The sequence below is a fragment of the Pectinophora gossypiella genome, chromosome 17 (assembly GCF_024362695.1).
Source record: "Pectinophora gossypiella chromosome 17, ilPecGoss1.1, whole genome shotgun sequence".
NCBI classification, from domain to species: Eukaryota; Metazoa; Arthropoda; class Insecta; order Lepidoptera; family Gelechiidae; genus Pectinophora; species Pectinophora gossypiella.
In genome coordinates, this window is record NC_065420.1 from 4,219,435 (window position 1) to 4,237,890 (window position 18,456).

At 38.7% G+C, this 18,456-nt stretch overlaps 1 protein-coding gene across 1 annotated transcript in view; it reads right to left on the minus strand.

Moving 5' to 3' along the window:
• The window catches only part of LOC126374285 (dnaJ homolog subfamily C member 13), a 41,085-nt gene extending 22,707 nt beyond the window's left edge, over window positions 1-18,378 (minus strand). Inside the window, exons 1-15 of the mRNA XM_050020808.1 lie at window positions 18,249-18,378; window positions 17,363-17,712; window positions 14,654-15,000; window positions 12,280-12,415; window positions 11,287-11,405; window positions 10,558-10,704; window positions 9,516-9,615; window positions 6,545-6,717; window positions 5,793-6,000; window positions 4,967-5,122; window positions 4,440-4,682; window positions 3,654-3,830; window positions 2,435-2,635; window positions 1,333-1,541; window positions 75-234 (exon numbers count right to left, since the gene is read on the minus strand). Of these exons, the coding sequence (XP_049876765.1) occupies window positions 75-234; window positions 1,333-1,541; window positions 2,435-2,635; window positions 3,654-3,830; window positions 4,440-4,682; window positions 4,967-5,122; window positions 5,793-6,000; window positions 6,545-6,717; window positions 9,516-9,615; window positions 10,558-10,704; window positions 11,287-11,405; window positions 12,280-12,415; window positions 14,654-15,000; window positions 17,363-17,701 (2,715 nt within the window). The 5' untranslated portion in view covers window positions 17,702-17,712; window positions 18,249-18,378. The remainder of the gene's footprint in view (window positions 1-74; window positions 235-1,332; window positions 1,542-2,434; window positions 2,636-3,653; window positions 3,831-4,439; window positions 4,683-4,966; window positions 5,123-5,792; window positions 6,001-6,544; window positions 6,718-9,515; window positions 9,616-10,557; window positions 10,705-11,286; window positions 11,406-12,279; window positions 12,416-14,653; window positions 15,001-17,362; window positions 17,713-18,248) is intronic.
• Window positions 18,379-18,456: the final 78 nt, after the last annotated feature.

Below are 18,456 nucleotides of genomic sequence, written 5' to 3' on the forward strand. Positions count from 1 at the left end.
AGAGGACCTCGGAGACCGTTGTCAGGAGACAAGTCCGGTTTTTAGTATAATATATTGAGATATAAAAATCTTACCCTATCTAACATTTGCACGATGTATTTAGTATCGGCGAAAGGTCCGATGTCCTCAAAGTACCGTCCGTAGACTATACTCATAGCTTGGAGACACATGCACTTCATTTCTACCTTGGGTGTCGACAGGAACCGGTGATACAGATCATTGAAGAATTCATACCTAAAATAAAATAATACAAATGAAAATATATTTTTTTTATTATACGGCAAAGATACTTCATCTTTAGTTCTACCTTTTGTCCATACTTTGCAAAACTGTTGGTCTACATCAAAAAAGGAAATTAAATGAAAATTATTTTTAGAGAACATGGTACCAAAGTCGGACTAAACTTAAAAAAAATACATACATACATAAAATCCCGCCTATTACCCACCAGAGTAAGTAAAGACTATGTATGCTAATTCCATTTGCTTCGATCCTGACACACTTCTCTTGCTTCCTCCACAATCATCAATCGTTTCATACACGCACGCTGGTTCAGAATAGTTCGTACTGAACCTTTTCTAAGGACATCTCCAATTTGGTCAATGTACATCCTTCTAGGTATTCTCCTCTGCCAGCCCTACCACGAACCTTCGCTTCATATAGTATACTACAATTGCTTTTATAAAAAAATAAAACTAAAAATGTAACTTTTTTAAAACTCATTTAAGCTGTAAATATATGTTTAACCAATTTTTGAATTTGCCCATCCCTTTAGTCTACGGGCGTGAGATTTTGTATGTAATAACAAAATGTAAATGTAATGTACACACATGTGAAAAATGAAACTAAAAATGTAACTTTTTTAAAACTCATTTAAGCTGTAAATATATGTTTAACCAATTTTTGAGTTTGCCCATCCCTTTAGTCTACGGGCGTGAGATTTTGTATGTAATAACAGAATGTAAATGTAATGTACACACATGTGTATTTGTAGCATAAATATTATACAGAATGTTAGTGACATCGTAACGAAAGCTTTGAGGAATGATTCAAACCATGATTCTGAGTTGATATCAAGTGGAACTTTCCGTCGTAAAAGTATGGAACGGAAAATAATTTAAAAAGACACCAAAATGTTCATGTATTTTCCGACAGGAAAGTCCACTTGATATCGACTCAGAATCATGGTCTGAATCATTTCCCTCAGTATTCGTTACGATGTCACTAATATCATGTATAAACAGAACAATCGCTAATGACCATGTAACTCGGCGTGGTTCCATAACGTCAGAGAGTTGCGCAAGTCTATTTATAAAATAATATTCAACTCACGATTTCCTAATAGGACTGTCGTCATTGTCCCTCTGCTCGAGCAGTATCCGGAGGTAGTAGTCGCCGATCTTGACCTCGTTCTGCAGACATTGGTAGTGCACCTCGAGCTCGGCGTGGTTCCATGACGTCAGAGTGTTCCCTGCCACCTCGCGGTCCGATGTAAACGCGCGTAACTCGTTGTCCAGCGCTTGACGGAGCTCCTCTCTTGTCTGTACAGTCATGAACAATATCATGTACCCACTTTAGGACTCTGTCGCTCTAACATATTTGACATTTAATGAGACTTACAGTTCAATTTGTCAAAAAAGTAAATGTGACATGGTACCAAAGTGTATACATATTAATGCTCGTGACCGTACAGTCATGAACAATATCATGTACCCACTTTACCCGTCACTTTCTTATCCGCCGAAAAGGAAAGGGACAGATGATTGACAACTCTAATTTTAAAATGCAATTGCCCGGGCGATTAAAATAGGCATCTCGCTCATATGCAATCCGTTTGACGTAGCACAGGTCAAATCAACACGTCAACTTAATTCTGTCCGGTTATTGGCCAAATAAAATTTTGGAAGGGATTTTTAATGGTGCAAATTCCTGTCTAAGTTTATTTTAAGTTATACCTGTAATTTTCTTGCCCGCCGAAAAGGAAAGGGACGGGTAATCGACAGGCATAACATTTATGGAACACACGTCAATTTTAGGCAGAAAATGGCCTCGATTCCTGCATACACCTAATTTTATTTTAAGTTATACCCGTCATTTTCTTATCCGCCGAAAAGGAAAGGGACAGATGATTGACAACTGCTATTTTTTAAGTTTCATACACGCACGCCGGTTCAGAGTAGATCGTACTGAACCTTTTCTAAGGATATCTCCAATTTGGTCAATACACGTCATTTTACGTCTTCCTCTGCCAGCCCTACCATCGATTTTCGCTTCTCTTCTTCTATCGTGTGGGTTGTGAGGTGGATTACCAACCCCATCAACCCTGTTCAATGTTATGTAGTGTAGAGTGTCAACTTTCGCTTTATATACTGCTTTCGTAATCCTATATGCTCAGGTATACTTGTCACAAATATACTTCTCTCGATATACTCACAGTATGGTTCCATATGAGGTTGGGCAGCGCGTGGTCTCTGTGGAACTGGTAGTAGAATAGCGGCCAGTTCGCGGTGGACTTGAGCCGCTCGCGGCGTCGCCGCAGCACCACGGGCCGCTCCCTGATGGCGTTCTGCCGCTCCGTGCTCAGCGACCGCCCCGAGCGCTGCGCCCAGTGCTGGAGCGCTAATTGGGCGTAGTGCTGGGTAAAAATATGAAACAAAATGATCAAATTGGGGTAGTGGAGGATGTACTGCACATAATGTTAGAGTGTATTCCAAATGACAATCATAGGAATAATGTTACTCAAATTGTAGGTTGTAGTATTAAGGAGGTTGGAGTATGTAACAGTGTTTTGGCTTCTCCTTTGTCCAGGGAAGCTAAAGCACTATATCGATTAGTCAGAGTGGGTTTAAAACTGCAATAACTTATCGGAGTTCTGAACTCATCTTGTTTTTTTTTTTTTTCTTTAAATATGTAGTTGTTACAGAGCGACATAGGCAGTAGTGACTAAGCTCTTTAAATAAAGATTTAAAAAAGGGTCAAAATAATAAGTACAATGTAATTACGGCTGTCCATCATCTCCCTAGCGTTATCCCGTTTTTCACAGGGTCCGCTTACCTAACCTAAAGATTTGACAGGTCCGGTTTTTTACGGAAGCGACTGCCTGTCTGACCTTTCAACCTGGGAAGGAAAAACCAGCCCAATACAGGTTAGGTCACATACCTCCGAAAATGCATTTCTCGGGAATGTGGGTTTCCTCACGATGTTTTCCTTCACCGCTGAGCACGTGATAATCATTTATGATCCAAACATGAATTCGAAAACAAATTCGACATTCATTGGTTTAGTCCTGTGATGGATACGAACCTGCGACCTCAAAATGAGAGGCAAACGTTCTACCAACTGGACTACTACGGCTTTAATAACGGCTGTCTAAAACATGTTTTGATACCGTGAAAGAATTTCTAGAAAGTACACTAAACAATTACAAAAAAAAGCAAGACGGATGTTTGTCGAAATGATCATAAGGTGGTGGACGTCCTGAGGTAAAAGGGCCTCACTCAGTACAGGTCGCAGCGTGAACCACCACGCTGATATTATGTGGACCCTGTCTGTGGACCATGATGGTCGGACACCAGGGTTGATGAGGTTGGTAATTCACCTCACAACCCACACGATAGAAGAAGAAGATGGCTAAGGAAAAGTAGTATGCTCACCTCAAGATGTTTTTCAACATATTTGACTTGTCTCTCTAACGCCTCCCAGTGCGCGGCGCGTGGCTTCACCGTCGCTTGCGCCAGTGACAGGTTGTCTCTTTCCTCCACGCGCTCGTCTTCTAGCGCCTGAGCGGGAGGGGGTTCTGTTGATTCTAGGAACGCTAGCAGGCCCGATGGCTGTGAAGATAAAGGGTGGTGTTAATATGGAACAATTAATGTGGCATACGCAAATAAACAAACATATAAAGACGTCTTGTAACTGATATCACACTTCGGAAACTCCATACAAGTTTTCAATCTTAATGTAAGTGCGAGGGAGACAGCAGATACGTCTAGATCACAGATTAATTATAAAATGCTTATCTAGAAATAGAAACTAGTCTAAGATATTCGAAAATCAATCTAATCTTACGTTTCGACTTATTTGAGAATTTTATTTATTATAAGTAACAACGAGTATGACGTCATCGTCGTCGACGTCGTGTTTTGACGTTTAGTAAAAAGTAACCGATTTGACTAGTTGGAAACTAGCCTATTATTTATGATGCAAACGTGAATTCAAATTCATAAAGTATACAGTGATCACTCATCAAGTGTTAATCCACAGGATACGACTTGACTTTGACGTTATCAAGACCACACATACATACTCGTAAACTCACGCTTATTTCCCACGGGGGAAGCAAAGAATTCCATTTGCATCGACCCTTACACACTTCTCTTGCTTCCTCCACATACATCAATCATTTGATACACGCACGCGTTTTCCATTTCCGTTTCGTTTACCATAATCCTCTTGAGCAGGTTGTGCGCGGGCGCGTGGTCCACGAGCCACAGCGCCACGAGGTGGCGCGCCAGGTGGCGGTGGTGCAGGCGCGCCGGCGCGTACAGCGCCGTGAGCAGGTGGCGCGGCAGCGCGGCCTCGGCCAGCGCCAGCGCCTGCATGCGCGGGCCCACGCCGCCGCCGCCCTCCTCCACCAGCGCGCGCATCACCAGCCCCGCGCCCTTCACTATGGCCATCGACGGGTGCTGGGCAGGTCGGAAATTTTACACGTTACATTGGGTCGCTGCTGACGAGACAAGACGCTAGGCGCAAGAGTAAATAATGATCAGCCCAATTACCAAACCAAACTAGAGACCAGATGATGTTTGTGATATGTCCCCGCCAGGATTAGAACCCAAGACCTCCGGATTGTGAGCTCAACGCTCAACCACTGGACTACAGAGGCCGCCACCCAATGTGACAAATGTATTCCCCGCTTCTCAAAGGACTTTTTGAAAAGTTACTAAAATACCGGAATACAGCAACTCACCTCGAAAAGTTTGAACAGCACCCGTCCTTTATTGGAGACCATTTCCAGCAGCTGATCGAACTGTTTCCCATCCGTCGTTTCGCTGTACGGTACGCACAGCGCGAATGTCAGGAAATCCAACATGGCCGCCACTACCAACGCTCCGCTACCCGCAGTCTGTTGGGAAATATAATGTATTTTATTGTACGTATATATGCATTAGATGAATTGACAGAGAGCTTAAATAATAGGTTACAAAAATAGTTTTTATGTTTTGTTCAGCCACACACACACACACAGAGGACAATCCCTTTTCCCCACTGCTCAAAGCTACTAAAAGGTATTACATTAATTAGAAATTCTTGTCAGCATATTTACACTAAAACCTTCCTCTTCATTCACTCCATTTAGCAATGAAAACCGTATGAAGTACCGTTCGATACTTTTTAAGTTTATCTCGTTCAAACGGGAGACTTTGATTTATAATATTTAGTGGTTGTCGCACAAATCTCGTTTATCTTACCACGTGATCCGGCCACACAGTGAGCAGCCCTTCAAGGAAGGTAGCTGATGACAGCATGCTGGCTTTGTTCAGCTGCTTCTGTCGAAGGTCCGGCTCTCGATGCATCGGCTGCATCAGCGCGCACACGGCGCCTAGTGCCGCTGCATTTATGTTTACCGAACTGCTCCGACTTTGTACATGCAGCAGAGCATATTTATACTCTAAAACCTTCTACTTGAATCACTCCATCCGATGGTGAAAACCGTACGATAATCCGTTCGGTAGTTTCTGAGTTTATTGCGTTCAAACGAGGGATTTTCGCTATGCAAATCTCGTTTATCTTACCACGTGATCCGCCCACATTGTGAGCAGCCCCTCGAGGAAGGTGGCAGATGACAGCATGCTGGCTTTGTTCAGCTGCTCCTGTCGAAGGTCCGGCTCTTGATGCATCGGCTGCATCAGCGCGCACACGGCGTCAAGGGCCGCGTGGGAGCATGCCGCTGAACCGCGGCGTAACGCGTTCACTACCGCCGTGCCGATCCATTCGCGGAACCTAAACGGAAAATTAAAGGACTTATACCTAGAAAGGCAAAGACACGAGTCTCTCAAAAATAAGAAGTTGTTCGAGTCAGAAATTAATGTCCTTACGTAAAAGTCTATGGAGACATCGAACTCAAATTCAAATAAACCTCCATCTTACTACTTACAATGAGCTACGACACGCCGCGCTGCCTAGAACTAGTGTGAAGATTTTATCCCCCTTAAACGTAGCATGATTAAATGCCATATCTCTCCTCTCTTTCGTACTAACCTACATGTTAGGTTAGTTAGTGCGAAATAGACATATCTTTAGTCTGTTTCTGTTATGGTGTCATTCTAATCATGGTACATGTAAAAACTACAAATACAGATTGGCCCAAACATTTTACTTTCGAAACAAATATTTTAATTACAAATTATTCGAAAACATACTTTTTGCCTAAAATTTCTATGTCCATCCATCCTCGACTGACTTAACTCCTTTATTAAAAGTACAAAACTTATCAGTCGTTTGGGCTTTGAACAAATACATTATGTAGGTTCATCTTTATGCTCACCCCGGCAAAGCGGTGAAGGCAGCAAACCCGACTTTACTGGCACAAAGCCGTCGCAACGCGTGAAACAAAGCTTCCAACTCGCGCGGCACCAGGTTGGTCCCAGAGGACACACTCGACATGATAGCCGTTAAAGCCCCCGTTATTAACTTCTCTTTGTTTTCCGCGAACAAGCGCTGAAAGGGAAATATTAGAACGTCAATATGGGAACAGAATTTTGGGCAAGAGGGAGGTTAAAAAGGCCACAAAGAAGCAATTCATGTAAAAAGCAATAATGCTTTGCTATGGTCTTTTTAACCCCCAGATTGGAAGACCTAGAAATAATTCCCGAAAGTAGGCACTTTTAAGTACATCGTTTTATGGTACAAATGTTACACGAGCATTCTCAAATGCCATTATATAACGAACTCTTCGAATTCGTTAAACCCGGTTTTCTTTAACAAATTAACAAAGACGTTCACTAGGTTTTTAAGTGGAAAATCATTTAAAAACATAAAGAATTGCCATTGAAAAGGTAATGTTATTTCTAGGTCTAAATAAAGAACAGCAAGCTTTATATACATAAACATAGTTGCGATATGTGAGAAACAGTTTGATACAGGTGGAATTTACAAAATGAGACACGACTTTCGTATTTACAATAGACAAGAATTACAATTTCAAGATGGCGTCCTACAAAAATGATTCTAGAAGAGTCTAGAAAATTCTAGAAGGATTCTAGTGACAAATTTTCCATGGTGTTGCCCTCAACCAAATTAAAAAGCAAAGAGGGTAGAAAATATATAAAATGTCGGGGACTTACTAGATCCCATGTAAGAAACAGCCACAACAGGGGGCGGGCCTAGATACACACAACATTACTTTAATATGCCCAAAGTAATGCAAAACAATATTAAATATGGCAACGAAAATAAGTATATAAGTTTAGGGTCATGTAAAATGTGTATATGCAGTGCAGTTTTTATTTTACTAACACAGGTGGCTCGATTGGGTTATGTACGGTCACGAGCATTAATATGTATTGTATACACTTTGGTACCATGTCACATTAACTTTTTTGACAAATTGAACTGTAAGTCTCACTAAACGTCAAATATGTTAGTGCGACAGAGTCCTAAAGTGGGTACACTATATTGCTCATGACTGTACTATGTTCAAGATAAATTCTGATTACTAAATAAAGACAGATCTAAAACTAACGAAAAAAAATCTTTTTTTTACTTATATTTTTTATGAATTTTAATCAAGAAAACGAAATAATAAATCAGACATTTTATCACGTTTTTCTGTGACGTCACAGTGTGCTTTTTCATACATATTCCATAATAATTTCGTGTTTTGATGTTTAGTAAAAAACCATCCTATTATAGACGGCGATACGGCTCACCACCTGTCACGTTGGTCTAACAGAAAGCTCGGTGAGGCGAGGGTACTTAGTTCATCTTGAGATGGATATACCTCCACCACCACATTCGACCATTACAGATAATGATCGAGCCAACTGTGTTAGTGAAAATTATTTTAGTGTATACAGGGTGTTAGTGACATCGTAACGAAAACTTTGAGGGATGAGTCAGACCATGATTCTGAGTCGATATCAAGTGGATTTTTCCGTCGCAAAAATCATGTATTTTTCTTAGTTTTTTAAAATTATTTTTAATTTTATACTTTTGTGATGGAAAATTCCACTTGATATTAACTCAGAATAATCAGCTGAATCATCCCTCTCAGTATTCGTTACGATGTCACTTACACCCCTTACAAGTACATACGGTAGCCATACAAGTAGGTATGGGTGTTAGTGACACCGTAACGAATATTGAGGGGGATGATTCAGACCATGATTCTGAGTTGATATCAAGTGGAATTTCCTGTCAAAAAATACATGAATTTTTTTGTGTTTTTTTTTAATTATTTTCCTATCCATACTTTTGCGACGGAAAATTCCACTTGATATCAACTCAGAATCATGGTCTGAATCATCCCTCAAAGTTTTCGTTACGATGTCACTAACACCCTGTATAGTGTGTGATATATTCCAATGTTTCTTTGAAAAAGTTATATTCAAGCTGTTGTAAGTTATAACTCGAGATGCGCGAGATGGCTGTACATTAAATATTACGCATGCGCGGCGGGCCGATCACGCGTGCGTGAACAAATCCGAATGGCACTAACTAATATATGTATGTATGTATGTATGTGCAAGATAGTTATAATAAAGTAAGTAAATAGCGATTCCATGGAAAATAGGTCTCATCAAATGAATTATTTATGAAATGTCTACAGATGGCCTAGCCAAAATGTTGTCGATGTGTTAAAGTTACGCTAATCAATTTTATTGCAGATACAACGAATTAATTTTTCGTTGTTTTTATGGACGTGTGCTTTGTTTGAATAAATGTTCTCTCTCTCTCTCTCTCACTCACTCACTCTCTCTCTCTCTCTTTCTATCTCACTCATTCACTCTGTCTCTCTCACTCTTTCATTCTCTCTCTCTCTCTCTCTCTCTCTCATTCTCTCTCTCTCATTCTCTCTCTCTCTCTCACTCGTTCGCCTGACTTGTTCGCCTGGGACACTCGAATCACGTGAAGTTTCTTTATTTGTTCGCTTTAGCATATCGTCACGCCCCAGACAATCCATACAAAAATCTCGTTCTCACAGACACTACGCAAATGCAGTGTATGCCGCTTGCGTGCCGTGCGTGTGACCGAGACAGACTGTCCGCGCGCACTACTTACTCCTTACGTCATAAATGAACTAAAGCAAAGAGGAGTAAGGTAATCAAGATCGTGTCGATGCGTGGGGGAGTGTCCCTTCTAAACATTATTTATTCTATGGTCGATGATAACAGATTTTTTTTACATTTTGGCTAGGCCCTCCGTTATGGTAGTTAAGTTATAGTCGGTGTAATGTACAGTTACAACTAGGCTAGAGTATTGTATATTATGTGAAAGTATATAGAGTATTTTCTTACGTCTTGGCTGACTGAGTAAATGAGCCCGCTATATCCAACGTTAGCGTTGAACCGCTCGATCACCTCCGCCCGGTTCATTCCCACGGGGTTCTGAAATAACCTGGAAACATGAAAGAATAAAACAACTTGTTTGTTTATTAACTACTTGGCCGGACAAATGGAGAGCACTGAAGGAGAGAGAACACTCATCTGTACAGATATTTACAGATGAGTGTTCACTCTCCTTCAGTGCTCTCTATTTGACCGGCCAAGTAGTTAATGCCATCTGCGACAAATCTACAATAAGTCACGTAAAAAAAATCTATGTTTTACAATAGCTTCAATGCGCGGTACGAGTTAGATCTGTCAAAGTACAGAAGCCAGTGTTGTAACGTTTCATTCATTCATTCATTCATATTCATTTATTGCATGTCACATACATAAATTAAGGTGGAACATAGTAAAAAGGTACATGTGACGCCCTGCAAGTGCACGGCAATATAAAAGAGGCGACACTAGGTGCCTTATTATAATAATATTATAACATCTAACTAAATATTATTATTAATTAGGTACAAAATTATATAATACTTTATTACGTTTATTAGCATAGTGATGTATCAGTCGAGATTAGACCGATCGATTCTTTTCTATTTAATAGTACTTCTCACAGTATCTAATAGTACATCTAAAAGTATGTATAACATAAGCTCACAACAATAGCCCAATTCCTCATTCATCGTAAGATGAACTAAGTACCCACACCTCACTGAGCTTTCTGTTAGACCAACGCGATAGTAAGGTAGAGGTTGTGCGAGGCTGTAGTAATTTTCGGCGGATGAGACGTTCGTTATGTAAAAATTGTTAATTTACAGTATAACTATGTTACCTAATGGATAAAGATTTTCTCTTTGTGAGTTTCCCAAAGCACGGATGAGTGCTATGAAAAGCAAAACTCATTATAAGTTTTTTTTTTTGTATTTGAATAGGAGGTGAGCCGTATGATCGGTGAACAGTTAAAATTTTAACCGCCCAGTTGTATGAAAGGAAATAATTATGTTACCTTAAATGATTGGACTCTGTTTCCTCATCAACTTCTCTGTGCAGCGGTCCTAAGCGGAACGCGCGCGGAGTGGGGTACGATCTGACGTGGACGTCTCTCTGCCCGGCCGACCGCACTCCGTCCAGCAGCGACGCTAACAGAGCGTCTCTGAAATTCATAAATACTGGTAAAAAATACCCAAAAAAATGGTACTAATTCCTGTACACACCAGTTTATTTTATTTTAAGACCTATTTAATTCGGCCGGGCTACTCATTCATTCACTCACTCATTTTAAAATTAACAACTGTCGATCATGCGTCACTTTGTGAGACTGTCCTCTGTTGTGTTAAAACATTGCAGGGTTGAATAACCTGATTGTCCGTAAAAGTAAGAGGATTCAGTGCTTAGAAGGGCACGTAAAGCCGTGAACGCGGCTATCAGCCGTCAAAACACCTCCATCAACCCGCAGTGGAGCAGCGTGGTGGTATACGGTCCATATAATCTCCGATTGATTGAGGGGAGGCCTGTGCCCAGCCCAGCTATAGGACGTGTATAGGCTGAATATGTATGTACGTATGTTCACTCATGAGCAATATACAGTTTTCACTTTAGGACTCTGTCGCACTAACATATTTGACATTTAGTGAGACTTACAGTTCAATTTGTCAAAAAAGTTAATGTGACATGGTACCAAAGTGTATACATATTAATGCTCGTGACCGTATGTATACATGATTATAAAGAATACCTTTCGCCCGCTAAGTAAGTCCTCGTCTGTCCATTTAAATATTCAATGCAAAACTTCTGTGGATGATCCGGGTCTCTTATGAGCGCAAACACATCGCTCAGAGGTCGAAGACACACCACCTGAAATTGCATAAACGCTATATCAGTAGAAAATCTCTTCTCTTTTTAAAAAAGAAAATCGAAAAGAAGAAAAATTGAAGAAGAAAATTATAAATACACCATACACGCACCCGATTTTAGGAATTGGGTAGTTTCCTAGGTAAAAGATAGATTATGAAATTCTGATTACTAAATAAAGACAGACAAACTAAACAAAAACGTTTTCTTTTTTTCTATACAACTTATTTATGAATTTTGCCATTTGACAATTTCAGACTCGTAATAAATTCGAGCCAGGGTGGAAAATTAAACCTTAATCTATGTTAATAATAATAACACTTTATTGCACAGTGCACACAAATTCTAAATATATATAAAAGGAGAAACTGACTGACTGACATATCAACGCACAGCCTAAACGGCTAAACGTAGGCACTTGACATTTGGAAAGGACGTAGCTTAGGTACTGTAGAGGTGCACTTAGTAAGGAATTCCCGAAATTCCCACGGGAACGGGAATTAGCGGGAAAAAACATTTGTACGAAAAAAACATTCTCATCTCTGAATTCCAGACGAAAGCTTATAGGTACTTCAGGGTTAGCCTCCTCTGATCGTATTTTCCTAAATTTATATTAAACCAAATTATCATAAACTAATAATCTAAAAATAAATAACAATTCATTATTTAACTGAGCTACTTATACTAGAACCTCATTTAAAAATAATAAAATTAAGCATTTTTTAACCTTTCTCCCACACACACAAAGATCTCTCTTTTATAACACGCCACGCGGACGAAGTCGCGGGCAAAAGCTAGTTATATATGTGTGTATAATATATATGTGTGTGTGTGTGTATTTATTTTTTGTTATGTTGAAAAAGAACTGTAAACTTACAGAGTATGTTTGCGGGTCTCGCTCAAGTATGCACGTGTCGGAGAGACATAATGTCCGTCGCATGGGTTCCATATGACGCGCAGGGTTCACCTTGTGGACGATGAACTCACTTAGCGAAGTCTGATGCTGGTCACCACTGCAAGTTAAGTATGTATCAGTTCGTCAAGCATATTTGCTGTTTAAGTAGAGGTATTTTTTCATATTCGTTATATTTAAAGTTCGGGTTTTCGAAGAGCACAATGATACACGTCAGTCCAATTCGATATATATGTCACCGTAAAATTGTAAATAACGTTAGATTATAATCTAATGGCTATAACGATAGATTATAATCTGACGAATAATAATACGTTAAATTGTAAGCAGTATATTACGTTTCACAATTTTTCAACAGTTCACAATCTCGCGAGATAGATTATAATCTAACGTTATTTACAATTTTACGGTGACATATACACTCGGAGATAGAAATGTTGCTGCAATGGCTTTAACTAATTGGCCGGACAAATGGAGAGCGCTGAGGGCTGAAGACAACAGGGCTGAGGGTGCCCAGTTGGGCGCGAACCTCGGCTCAAGGCGTCGTCTGAAAGGCTTATATTTGAAAGATTTAATCGACCGTAGTGGGTCGATAGCGATAAGCGCCGAATGAGGGAAATCGTTGACCACGCCGGCGGTATCGGGGTACGGGGTATTAATAGTACCAACATATATTAGTAGTAGTAATATGTTTTGGAAGTTAAGTATGTATTAGTAGTATGCTGTTAAGTATTCAATTCAATTCATTTATTAGCGAATAACCAATATGTACATCAGATGCAAACCAATAAAAATAATAAATATTAGATTACTTTACAGTGACTGCAAGTTGTCTTTGATTACTTGTGGCTCTGCCCACCCCATTAGGGATTGCGGGTGTGAGTTTATGTATGTATTAGATTACTTTGACATTAGGCTATTTATGTATTTATTATGTGTAAATGAGGAACTTTCCATACTACTTTCACCAAAAACAATATAGATGGGGTTGTACAGATTTAACGTGATAATTACCTATTTTCTCATTACAATGTAATGGCAGAAGCATTGTAAAAATAATTGATGCTTGATATTTGTATCACTATATGTATTGGAGGAGCTCGGTGGCGCAGCGGTTAACGCGCTCGGTCTGCGATTGTTGAAGTAAAGCAACTTTCGCAAAGGCCGGTCATAGGATGGGTGACCACAAAAAAAATCATCTCGAGCTCCTCCCTGCTTCGGAAGGCACGTTAAGCCGTTGGTCCCGGCTGCATTAGCAGTCGTTAATAACCACCAATCTGCACTGGGCCCGCGTGGTGGTTCAAGGCCCGATCTCCCTATCCATCCATAGGGAAGGCCCGTGCCCCAGCAGTGGGGACGTTAATGGGCTGGTGATGATGATGATGATTTGTATCACATTATGTATAGAATTATGTTGGTACCTACATACATAATAGGTGGACGATGTAATTGTGCCTGGGTGTAATAAAAAAGGTCACCATTTATACCCAAAAACAAAGATAAAACGTGCATAAATATGTCTATTATCCATGAAATTAGAAGGTTAAACGAAGGAAAATCTGTACAACGCCATCTATACTGTTTTTGAGGAATGTAGCCTGAAAAGTCTGTCATTAATATTAACAATAAAGTCCATTTGAAATTAGTGCATTCGTCTGGGCACATGACAATCATATTGTAATTGATATGAGTGTTGTGACAGTGAACATTAGATAAATGTAATTGTGAAGGTCATTAGTTGAAAGAGGAACCACAAACACAATATTTAGGTGACTGTTTGTTATAACGTTATAACTTTTGCCAGTGAAGGTCAGTCACCTTTAGAATGCAAATAAATATATATATAAAGAAAATCGAATATTCATCCCTCTAGAATTATCCAGTATTTCACAGGGTCCGCTTACCTAACCTGAAGTTTTGACAGGTCCGGTTTTTACAGAAGCGACTGCCTGTCTGACCATCCAACCCGTGAAGGGAAATCCAGCCTAATACAGGTTAGATCACATACCTCCGAAAATGGATTTCTCGGGAATGTGGATCTCCTCACGATGTTTTACTTCATCGCTGAGCACGTGATAATCATTTATGATACAAACATGAATTCGAAAACAAATTCGACAATCACTGATTTAGGCCTGTGCTGGAATCGAACCTGTGACTTCAAAGTGAGAGACAAGCATGCTACTACGACTAAGTAAAACGAATATTGTATGGGAAATATAATTAGTTATTCATTTTAAATTCCCAACTCTTTGGCATTAAGCTAGCCTGTAAAGATAGTTGTTGTGAGTGAAACAAATAAATAAAAAAAAACATTAGAAGTTCTTAAGAAACTCACCTATACTTCCCAAATCTTTGATTATGGCAGTCGTCGAGAGTAAACGTCGCCGACAACACCTTGATGCTTACACTTAGTGTGAGACTGGCCATTTCTAGCATTTTATTTATGATTATTTGATGGTCCATTGCATTGGAAAAGAGGTGAAGTCTGCTGTATCCACCAAGGGCCAGGACAAACCCTCCAGGGACGTCTTTGACTGGGAGGATGCCTTGGAGGTCACAGTACGGGTAGCTAGCTAGCAAGGTGTGGGTTGAAGGGTCTAGTTGTTCAAGAGAGCATGGTCCGACTTCAAGTACTATTGGCAGGCGAGTGCCGCTCCAGTGGTGCTTGTATGCTTGGTATCTCTGGAAAATATTCAAAAAAATAAATTAATCTGGGGGCACGACAGAGCCTCTGCCAAGTCGAGCAAAAACAACGACACGCCGTACAATCCTTGTCTTGAATTAATTTTATTGCAAACATTACAAGCAAAGCGACTTTATAAGAAAGATAAGATCTGTAATAAAATCCATATAACACAGTGAATTGTACATAAATACACTAATATCCTATGATCTCCTTGATTTTCAATGAACATCCTTTTTGTTTTATTGATATTTTATGAAAATACTTCTTCAGCTTCAATAACATTTATATTTTTTAAATTTTACAAAGTTTATGTATGACGTATGGTCTCATAAGAGAAATGGGATCTAGGAATGACACTTGGTGGGGGCCGACGTCGACCAACTAACGTATTCCCGCAAGCCGCCCCTCAGGCTCCTCACTGTAGAAGGTTGCATAGTATCCTTTTATATATACACAATTTCTATTTTATTCTATCCATTGATGTCTAATAATGTTACCTACTATAATAACAGTAAATAGCATCATATCTCAAGAGGCAAGAGGGAAACCACTGCCATATTTTTCCCTAAAAAGTAGCATGGAAAATGCTGCACCAACAAGAGCGTGGCTCTTAAATTGATGATGATGAACATCATATCTATGAACAATAAAGAACTAAGCTTGCTTCTTAATAAAACAACTACTTTTATGTTAAATTCTTCATTGGTGCTGATTCTAATAAAAACTTGCTGCTGTCCTTTACTTACAATAAGTGAAAGAAAGAGATAGAGCTAGTTTTGCATACATTCATATATAAACTCACGCCTATTTCCCACCGGGGTAAGCAGAGACTAAAGAATTCAATTTGCTTCGATCCTGACACACTTCTCTTGCTTCCTCCACATTCATCAATCGCTTCATACACGCACGCCGGTTCAGAGATCGTATTAGAGTAGCTAGTTTTGGAACTGGTTAATTCAATAAAAAATAAGTTAGTGTCTACCAGAATATTTTAAAATAACATAGCCATTTGTAATCTTTCCTTTGCAACAAATAATGAATGCAAACAATATTAGTCGCATACAATAGGAAGTACAAGCCCTCTTATCAAGTTAGATGTAAAAATGTGAGGAAAAATGTACAATCAACATTTTTTTTTGTCTTTTCCTCGTCTTGACTTAAAAGGTAGACTATAAACTAAAATTGTCATGAATGCTTACATTATTCATAGCTATTTTTAAAGAATGTTATTTTAACATAAGGAGATGTAGAAAATAGTAAAAGAAAATTTTATGGCCATTTTAAACTGGATTAAACATTATTCTAAAATTATAAATTAATAATTTCTATCTATTATTAGAATAGTAAAAAAAGAGGAGCCTACATTACAAATATATTACAAAGTAGTAAATTAACTTAAAAATTCCTAATTGAGAAAGGTTTTTACACACTGCAAGAATTTTTCTTACATGATAAATAGACTGTAAGTGATGTAGATTTTGTTGTTATTAATAGTTTTTAGGATTTTCACAGTTATTTTAAGATTATGTTTGTTTAATGTTAAGTACTTATTATTACTTTTTTTTTTTGTATTTCTGGCCTAATGCAGTTTCTTGATATTTTTGTTTGTTTTTGTTATACCCTCCGGGGTCCACATGTGGTACTATAATATTTATAAATAACAAATGTTTACCATATGGTGTGCAATAAATACTTTGACTTTGACTTTTTAGTAATAATATTTACTATAGTAGGCTACAAAAAAAGGAAAAATCTAAATTAATACATAATGGTACCAATTTCAGCAACCACTGACTTAATTTGACAGGACTAAAACTAGCTCTATCTCTTTCTTCAACTTATTGTTAGAGAAGGACGGCATTAGTTTATGTGTTGTCAAACTAACATTAGGTGTGGTTTGTGAGTGTCCAAATAGGCACCAATAATTGTCTACTAATTATCAAAATTAAAAAAAAAGAAAAAATGTTTGTTTCTTTTACAATATAGCCTTAAATGCAAATGGAATTCTAGTCTCTGCTTACCCCGGTGGGAAATAGGCGTGAGTTTATGTATGTATGTATAGCCTTAACTATTGGTGGATTGGGGTCTCCATTTAAGCATGCCCAGCTCTACCATTATAACAAATAAATTATCAGATAACAAGGCAGTATGGTATACTTTCCCTTTTTTCTTTTTTTTTTACTTTTTGGGGGAAAGGCAAGTGGGAAACCACTGCCATATTTTTCCCTAAAAAAATTGCATGGTATACAGACAAGAGTGTAGCTCTTAAATTAGTGATGATGATGACGGTATACTTTACAGATTACAAAATTGAGACAAGTAATATAACATGCAGAGAACTTGCAGAGAATTACTTACAAATATCTCCTTTGGTTTCTCAGCAAACAGGTGTCTGTATCTGAAGGCTTCAGTCAAGATGAGACATTTGTGTTCTGACGAAAACTTCATTGTGTCCACCTTCTTATCCTTCTTCATGACCAGCGTGAAGTCATGGTTGGCAGCCGAGTTTGAATGTTTTGCCGAAGCAACAGTTATCACATCAGAGTACAGCCATTTATTTGTCACCTCCAGACGGTCGGGGTTATATGTTGTGATGCCATGGGTGCCAATAGAGAACACCCTCTTATACTTCCCCTTCCAAGAGTGCTTTGTGACGAGAAAGGAAGCCACATCCTGATTGTCTTTTAACGGAATCATTTTATCATTGCCTGCGAAGGAAAGTATTTTGTGAAAATTTAAAAAACAATTCATTTTTGTTTTTTTTTTATAAAATATCTGTAAGGAGTTGTAATAATGTATTTATAACAAAAAAAAATGCAATTTTTGAAAGTAAAAATGAACTAAAGCATGACAGTGGAAGTTATAGTGGCTGAAACTTTCACAACTCAGTACATTTTTAAATATCTTTATTAAAACACTTAATCACATTGTTACATCAGTATAGGAGGGGGAAGTAACGAGAGTGGGTTACAACAACAGAGTTGTTAAATTTATCATTTGTTCTTTAGGAGTTAATATGCAAAAGAAAGATTCGTTACTACCTTCGGCGAAGGAAGGTGTTGCAGTTTTATTTTTCTCTGCGTAATTAACGAACACAATGGAAAACTAAGTAGGCTTATTGCAATGAATCCTCCCCTTTGTAAATAGATCTGGGAAATCATCGATATGAAGACGTGTAAACAAGGCGTAATGAACTGCGTTTTTGTTGCAGAAACGTCTGTTATATACTTCAGTTTATACTCACAAATTACGAGACGCCACTTAAGCTTCGGTGATTTCAGCTATTAACCGATAACAGCCGCATAGTATACAAAATATTGTAAAAAACCCGAACAACAGTAGCTCCACGAAAGGGCCGACAAATCGCTCGATTGACAGATAAATGAGTGTTGCTATTATATAGAAAAAAATAACGATTATAACGACGGTACTTTAGGTCGCTTTGCTTATCT